Source organism: Protomyctophum bolini (genome assembly GCF_963924005.1).
Source record: "Protomyctophum bolini genome assembly, chromosome: 17".
In the NCBI taxonomy this organism is placed as follows: domain Eukaryota; kingdom Metazoa; phylum Chordata; class Actinopteri; order Myctophiformes; family Myctophidae; genus Protomyctophum; species Protomyctophum bolini.
The window spans coordinates 18,200,584-18,209,124 of NC_137878.1; the positions used below are offsets into that span (position 1 = coordinate 18,200,584).

The 8,541-nt window shown below is 41.7% G+C and overlaps 1 protein-coding gene and 1 long non-coding RNA gene across 2 annotated transcripts; both read left to right on the forward strand.

Moving 5' to 3' along the window:
* The first annotated feature begins 746 nt into the window (after positions 1 to 746).
* Positions 747 to 2,416, forward strand: LOC308332463. Its single transcript, XR_013965716.1, has 5 exons — positions 747 to 958; positions 1,112 to 1,179; positions 1,590 to 1,653; positions 2,126 to 2,176; positions 2,354 to 2,416. It is a non-coding gene; the product is annotated as an uncharacterized lncRNA (long non-coding RNA).
* A 697-nt stretch (positions 2,417 to 3,113) lies between these two features.
* On the forward strand, positions 3,114 to 5,457 carry LOC308331968 (uncharacterized protein). The gene is made up of 4 exons (XM_080787532.1): positions 3,114 to 3,247; positions 3,430 to 3,526; positions 3,999 to 4,079; positions 5,260 to 5,457. The coding sequence occupies exons 1-4, from the start codon at positions 3,166 to 3,168 to the stop codon at positions 5,324 to 5,326; spliced, it is 327 nt and encodes a 108-aa protein (XP_080643658.1). The 5' UTR covers positions 3,114 to 3,165; the 3' UTR covers positions 5,327 to 5,457.
* Positions 5,458 to 8,541: the final 3,084 nt, after the last annotated feature.

Here is an 8,541-nt window from a genome sequence, read left to right on the forward strand (position 1 = left end):
CCGAGATGTCCCACTTCTGCTTTGAGGGTTGTCCACTCCTTGCAGGGGAGGTGCTGGCAAAGAACATATTTGGGGTCCTCGATGTATTCCACTGGTCCCTCTGTCTTGCCTTCACCCAGGATGCCTTGGAGGTGTCAGCTGGTGTTGTGTGGAGCAGTTCCTGGGCCTGTGTGGCAAAGGGGCATAGTGACTTGAGGCACGTGTGCTGTGGCAAAGGTCGCCGTGACTTGGTGTGTGTGTGTGTGTGTGTGTGTGTTGTGGCAAAGGGCACCGTGACTTGAGGCACATGTGCTGTGGTGTCTCTGACGACCTTGTGGAGGAGATGGCTGGGATTCACTCAGCTGTGCCTTCTCAGTGAGGGCCAGCGTGGCTGCTTCTCGTCTGACCTCTGTTGGAGTGGTTCCAGCGAGAACAGGCAGGCAGTTTGTTTGGGGTGGCCCATCCGGTGTTGAGGGCAGCATCCAGCTTCTTGACATGAGAGCTACGGCTCCAGACTGGGACACAGTACTCGGGTCGTCTGCATAGCCAGACTTCATTGATGTTGTTGCAGGGAGGTCATGGATGTAGCTGTTAGTGTTGAACAGCAGTTACTGGTGTGGAACCGAAAAGCTTCACAAACATGCCAAAAAATTCTAGTTTTGAACCTTTTTAATCTAGTTTATTTTCAAATAAATTTGTTTTTACTGTTTTGTGAAGCAACTTTGGGTACCTTGAAAAGTGCTATATAAATTGTATGTATTAAAAAAACAGACACACAGCAATTGTCGCCACACAGACATCACAAATTCCTATTGGCAGCAGCAACAAGTGAGTGATGTGCAAAGCTATTCATAGAATATAACCACCATGTCTTCATTCCAGATGCTGCGAGGCTCAACCGGAGCCCCTACAGGTGGACATCTGCAGTTCTCGCTGTCCATGGATGAATCTGCATGGGGGGCTCTGAAGGCGGCTCAAAGTAAGAAACCACTTAGACTTTTCTATTACTGCGAGTGGTATGGTCGGCTTCTGTTTTAAATGTTCTCTATACATTTTGTGTATGATGTGAAAGGACACAATGTATGTATATCTGGCTCTTGGTCACTTAAATTAATCTTTCTTTCTTTCTTAGGGTGGATGGGTCGTGGTAGACGTCGTGGAAGGACAGAGATCCGTTCCTCTGAGGACTTCTGATGAGCTGTGAGTAGGAATATTTCTTGTTGGGATGGATATCTGTTGTACTGTTATGGTACGAAGTATAGCATGGCAGTATGATTCCTCCTAGTGGCACTGGTTGAATGTCTGTCAGCTCTCCAAGCTAATCAAAGTCTTAATGACACTTTTTTTTAACCACTTCAACCCCAGCATCTCTATTCTGGGGGGAGCGTTCAGCCAAATTAGCAGATCTACAAGCTCACACCGCATTGCAACGTGTTGTGAGCTTGTAGATCTGCTATGTTTGGCAAATCAATTTGTGTAGAGTGAAATCGGAGCATATACCAAATGCTCTCTTTAAAGGTCTGTTTTATCAAATCTATAGAGGGTTTAAGTGGTTCTGAATATGCAGCTCAACAAAACAAAAGCTAATTTAGTCCTTATTTCTTTCTTAGGACGGAGATCTGTGTAGATGCCGGATGACTTCGGACCTGGGCCTGCCCGGTGAGGAACCGCACAGTAAGAACCGCTCTAGGCCTTTCACGATTATGAGGTTTCTTTTTACTGGACGATTATTGTCGCTCAATTAAATATTTAAGTGTGGCCCGGATGGTTAGCTCAACTGTCTGGGCACCTATGCTGCCAAGCCAGCCAGATGGTGTGCTGCGGGTTCGACTCCCGACGGCCTTTGCCGCGTGTCACTCCCCATCTCTTCCCCCTTTCCTGTCTATATACTGTTCACTATCAGTAAAGGCATAAAAAGCCACAATTGATCACGTCTAGGAATTTCAACAATTTAGGCAGTTCTCACATCCAGAGTGACTTACAGTAAGCAACAACACATAGTAATGCATCAAATTCATAAACAATTGTCATCAAGAATAAGAAGTATAGACTAGCCAGACTATTGGCGGCAACAACAAGGAGTGATGTGCGAAGCTCTTTTCTATGAAGCCATTCATAGACGATAACGGCCATGTCTTTCTTCCAGATGTACTGCAGGTCTCTCCAGGAATCTGCATTCCTCTGAAGACGACTCAAAGTAAGACCCTGTTAGGCCTGTCAAAAAGAACCCTAACTGAAACGTTTATTACTGTAAGTGATATGTTTAGCTTCTGTTTAAATGTTCTCTATAAATAAAAGTTTTATGTATATATGTTGTGACAGGATAGAATATATATCTGGCTCTTGGTCACTCTAATCAATCTTTCTTTGTTAGGATGAAGATCGCGGTAGACGTCGCTGGAACGCGGCTGCTGGACAGGGAGTGCACACACACACACACATACACACACACAGAAAGGCTAATTTGGTGTGGGTTTTTTTTATTTGTTAGAATGGAGATATCGATAGACGATCTGATGTTCCCTGGACAGAGATCCGTTCCAAAGCTCCCCCCCCCGGGGGCTTCCTCAGAGGACTCTGATGAGCTGTGAGTAGGAATAGTTCTTGCTTGTTTCTGAGGATGGATAACTGCTTTTATACTGTTATGGTACGAAGAATGGCATCATTTACAGTAATCCAAATGTTTTAAATATTTTAGGATAAATCTAAATCTGCACAATAGTTTGAGAGTCAACATCTCATATCATGAGCGTGCCTCTTGGTCTTTGTAACAACTTGAATACAAATTACAAAAGATGTTGAGGACTGTACATGTGTTGATGCCTCCTAGTGGCACTCTGGTTGAATGTCTGTCAGCTTTCCAAGCTAATCAAAGTCTTTGACACTTTTGTTAACCACTTCAACCCCAGCATCCCTATTCTGTTCAGCAAAAATAGCAGATCTACAAGCTCACACTGCAACGTGTTGTGAGCTTGTAGAGCTAATGGTTTCTTTCTCTCTCAGGATGGAGATCGTAGACACAGCTGGAGGCTGGAGCCTCTAGAGATGGAGATCTGCAGGTCTGTCCATGGATTGGAGGATGGAGATCTGGGTAGACGCTGGAGGACTTCGGACCTTGGCCTGGATGGATGGGAGGACGGAGGACAGATCTGGGTAGACGCTGGAGGACTTCGGACCTGGGCCTGGATGGATGGGAGGACGGAGGACGGAGATCTGGGTAGACGCTGGAGGACTTCGGACCTGGGCCTTCTCAGTGAGGAACTCAACGGTACGAACCGCTTTAGGGTTAGGGCTTTTTTAGGCTTCGTAAAAAGCCAATAATCGTCCGTTGCCGATAATTGGTCGATCCCTATTCTTAAACGTTACTGTAAGTGCATGTGTATGTTGTGACAGGACACGCGCACACACAGCAAAGCTAATTTGGGCTGTGTGTCTTTCGTTCTTTGTTAGAATGGAGATCTCAGCCGATGCCTGAGATCCGAAGCTTTCCCCGGGTGTTTCCGCTGAGGACTTCTGTGTCGCTGGGAGGCTCGGACGGAGCTAGAAGGTTCGGTAGACGCCACTGGAACCTGTTTAGGCCTGTCAGAATTTAAGGTTTTATAATGGCCGATTTTAATTGTCGCTCAAATAAATTACAAGTAACAATTTCATTGCGTCATACTAACATTCTAAATAAAACTTTGGCTTTTGTAGGCTTTGTAAACAAAAAGATGCACAATTGCACATGGCATAATTCAATAACTTTATACACTACAAAAAAGAGACACAAACAAAGTGACAAATTTATAGCTTGTAGATCGGTTGCTTGCATTATTTCTTTAAAATGTTTGACAATATATGAACATTTTCAACATGGAGACGATTATGACTCTAAAAAAGTATCTCAAATACTTGGCGATTAGGTAATTGTGACAGGCCTAAATCCTTCTAGTTGTGTTTTTTTATATCATGTTCTGTAATCAGTTAGGGTTGACTATAGACTTTTTTTAGGAATCATCATGGAATCATCATTTTTTTAGGATCATCATGCCGGTGAAGAGCACGTTTCTAGCCGATGGAGCAACTATTTCTGATCACCTTTGGAGTTACATCACAGCAAGGTAACTATACAACACACGCACACACACTATGATCATGACATGACATCAGCTTGTGACTGCAACTTGTTCCTGTTCGCAGATGACTCGGCACTGCTAGTCTCGGACAGGAACAACTGCAGGTTGAAAAGGCCCTCAGCTCTGAACTCGGTAGAATCTGCACCTGGCTCGCTGATAACAAACTATCTTTACACCTGGGAAAAACTGAATCCATTCCATTCTCTTTGGATCTAATAGTAATCTCAGCAAGGCAAATGACTTTTTGGTTAGAGTTGGTGACAATGTTATCACACGTAAAGATGAAATTGCCTACCTAGGTTCCATCCTGGAGGCTAATCTTTCCGGTGATAAAATGGCCACCAACGTAATCAAAAAAGTCAACCAAAGAACAAGATTCCTTTGCAGGATCTCCTCACTGGTCAACAAAAACACCGTGAAGACCTTAACAGGAGCCCTCGTACAAGGTTTCTTTGACTATGCATGCACCTCCTGGTACCACAGCACCTCAAAGGCCCTTAAAACTAGGCTCCAGACCTCCCAAAACAAACTGGTCAGGCTCCTACTTGGCCTCACCCCCCGAACCTACCTCACTCCTGCCCACTTTGACAGGCTGGAATGGCTTAGGGTCGACGACAGAGTACAGCATCTTGCAATGGGTCTGGTCCACAAGATTCGATACACCACCAAGATACCCATGTACCTGTCTAGATACTTCCTTTATGTTAACGAAGTCCACACCCACAACACCAGAGGGAGTGCAACGAACCATGTACAACCCAGATTCGGCACAAACAAGGGACTAAATTATTTTCACTCCTATGCCACCAAAATGTGGAACGCCCTACCAACAGTCATTAAGACATGTGAATCCCTTGACTCCCTTTTTCCCCTCACTGTATAAGTTTATTTTCCCTTTTTACCTCCTTTATGATGAATTCCTGTTCTGTTCTTTGACTATATAGAAGTGTCTTATTTGTACGTCTCTATGTTTTGATAAATTGAACATGGTGGACCCTCTTGTAAACAAGTGTAATGCTTAATTGGGTAGTCCACTTACAGTTAACAGTCTTTGTATTGAGTTTGTGCTTGACATGTACTGTAATTCTGCAAACTGTTAATAAATATTTCAATCAATATTGTTTTATGAACAAAGTAGTAATGAGCATTTCTTTCTTTTCTTTAGGACGTTGCTGGTCTCCTGTGTGGCTCCATCTGGAGGTCACCAGGGTTCTGAGTCACTCAGATCCTGACTGGTAGTGGTGATATGTAGATGTGATCAATCAGGGCTCTAAACAATAAAATAATAAACCAATATAAATAACTAGATAATAATATAAATAAATGGATAAAACGAACGATAAAAAAATAGATTATAGTAAATTAAAATAGTAAAATAAAAGTAAATTAAAATTAGTAATACATAAAATAAAATTAGGAATGGCATATTAATGGTTAAATAAATATAATTAGTAATATAGACAATAATACATAAAATAAATTTAATTATCAATATAGTAATGCATAAAATTAGTAATAACAGTAATACATAAAATAAATAAATGCATAAAAAATAAAATTAGTAATGACAGTAATACATAAAACAAATAATTTTTTTAATGCATGAAGTAAAATTAGTAATAACATAGTAATACATCAAATAAATACAATTAGTAATATAGTTATACATAAAATTTGTAATAACATAGTAATATATAAATTCAATTACTTTGTGTTGTTATAGAATGACTTAAAAAAACAAACAAAAAATATCAATCACATCTACATATCACAACCAGGCTATATTGCCAGCAGGCAGGTGGACTGTAGACTCACTACAGCTGTCACAATGTGGTATACTTTGTTTTGACCCCAACTGGCCTCCAAGGAGAGGCGAGCATGGAGCCGGACATCTGATGATACACGAGAGAAGACGCCATAGTCAAAAAAAATGTTGATTGTAATTTATGCATGATGCCATATATCTGTAAATATTCATTATTTTCTTGTTAATAAATTATTGCATTTATACCCGGGTGTCCGTTATGTGTCCATTACCCTTAGATCGCGCCGCTGCGGATTTATTTATTTCCCAAATGGTCTAAAAATGAGTTATTTAGCGTACTTTTACCAATGAATTAGCCTATACACAGACAACGACTGATTAGCCTATTTTGGACGATATGGGTCTTTTCTCGAGTCAGTGTGTAGTCTCACTATAGTCTGTGTAGATTACCCGGCGGTGTTGCTGCCCCTCCCGGGAGTCGCGGCTCATGGCTCTTCACAGACGGCACAGAGACAGCAGTCACTCCGCTGAACGTGTCAGTGTTGCTGCAGTGGTGTGAACTGTGAACCGTGCGGGCACTGGTGGTGGTGCTGAGTTCTGACAGCCGAGTCACAGCTTCTTCTTCTGAATTACTTTATCTTTGCCTTGGAAAATACATTTTGCGTTTTGCTAGTTTCCCAAAACAAACCAGCGCGCGCTACTGTTTGCTACAAAGCGACTGGAAGCGGACGAGGTTTACAGACATACCAATAGTAGCCAATCATATGCTGATTAGGCCAGTTGATGTATAGCCTACCTACCCGATCACCACACACACACACAGCAACAACACACACACACTACACACACAATAGCCTTCTATATAATGCTGCGCACATATATTATATATATTTAAAAAAATACCCAGCATAATTTTTGGGAAGGCTAAGCCTTCCCTATAGCCTTACACACCCGACGCCTATGGGCACTGTACTGTAGGCATATAATACCTGGCTAGGTGAAAACAAAAGAAACCTGATTAGCATTTGAGTACTTATAACACCTCTGAACTGCCGGCGGAGAGGTTCACATTTTCGGAATTTTCGGAGTCAGAGGGTCAATAATTCCCAGAAAATCTGTAACGTTAATATAAAATGTCCACGAAAATCTTCATGGGGGCTAAAAGGGGCTATTTAATTCTTCATGGGGGCTACAGCCCCATAGCCCCCACAGACTCGACGTCGTTGCATAGCACCATTAGTCTTTTCACCCCCTAGAAGCACAACACAAGGGGTGCACGCACCACAATTTGGGAACCACTGCTCTAAATGAAACATTCACAACAGTGACTGTAGTAATCCGTTGAGCGAACAGCCTGCAAATACAGAAGCAGAAAGACAAGACAGACAGATAAAAGCAAAACCGTAGCAATCAAATGAAAAGCAAACTTTTAAAGTATTGTTGATTAGTAGCCTATCTGATATGTTACTGCAAATAAAAATTGCAAAATAACTAAGTGGTTTCAATAATATCGGATCATATCGGATAATTATTGTACAGGTGGAAAATCAAACTGTCAGCTGGTTGAAACACTATCATCAGTTCAATTGTATTGTGATTTAAATTATTATTACATTTATGACTAACCTCCCTGAGACTGGGAGGACGGGGTTCGATCCCTGGCCGGGTCATACCATAGACCAGGGGTCCTCAACTAGAAATGCTGAAGGTCCACTAATATTTTTTGAAAAAGACTAAGGTCCGGTCCCATGAGCGCGACACGGGCCACGCAGCGGCCAGCAGAGAGCGGGGCTCTATGCCTGTTTAGTACAGTCAAACCAAGGCAAGCTTATACAAATCGGATACCTCCCCAACCAACCAATACTGGGGTGCAGAGTATGGAAATAAAATGTTTTTACAAATATTCCCCTCCAAGAATTCACAGCAAATGTATTGTGTTGAGTTACAAAGCAGGCAAATCTTATTTTGTCAAGATTTGCCTGCTTAATAATAAGAGAAATAGCCCCTTTAAGAGAAATAGCACATTGGTTACCAAGACTAACTTTGCTAGTTGTCTTTTTTCTTAATTTAACAAAAATCTGACTAATCTGAAGTGAGTTGTACTGTACTGTACTGTACTGTACTGTACACTGCATGTATGTCTGTGTTAGGCTGTGCAACAGTGACACTTGGTGGTGAACAAACGCTATTTTCGTGCTCGGACACAGGGAGGGACACACATACATAGCTGTCTATAGGAGTGGTTGCACCACTCAAAAACTAAATTAATACTCAATAAACTCCCCCTTTGCCTCATGCCCTCATCATAATACCTCACAAACACCAACTGACCATTATCGCTGGTATCATCATAATACCTCACAAACACCACCAACTGACCATTATCACTGGTGTCAGTGGACTTGTCCACTGCTGGAGAAATGCATTCTGCATTTTATATTCCCACAAAGCTGTTTGGACAAATCACCATACAGTAATTCAGTACTTCTGGTTGCTGTGGAATCTGAGAGTGGAATTGGCTTTATTTTAGCTGCCATTTCCTCCTTTTCTAAACATGTTGTTCATCACTTCATTATGAATTAAATTTTTATTTTAAAAATAAATAAAAAACTGTACATATATCCGTTTTATTGCTACTAGTGTTGATTACCTTTTTATAAAGGCTTGTTCCGAATGTAAGAG

What these genes read in the sequence shown, in the direction of transcription:
- LOC308331968 (XM_080787532.1), top strand. Translation starts at nt 3,166, where the DNA reads ATGGATGGGAGGACGGAGGACGGAGATCTGGGTAGACGCTGGAGGACT. An exon ending in GGCTCGGACGGAGCTAGAAG is followed by an intron (nt 3,527 to 3,998) that starts GTTCGGTAGACG and finishes TCATTTTTTTAG; the next exon opens with GATCATCATGCCGGTGAAGA. An exon ending in TGGAGTTACATCACAGCAAG is followed by an intron (nt 4,080 to 5,259) that starts GTAACTATACAA and finishes TCTTTTCTTTAG; the next exon opens with GACGTTGCTGGTCTCCTGTG.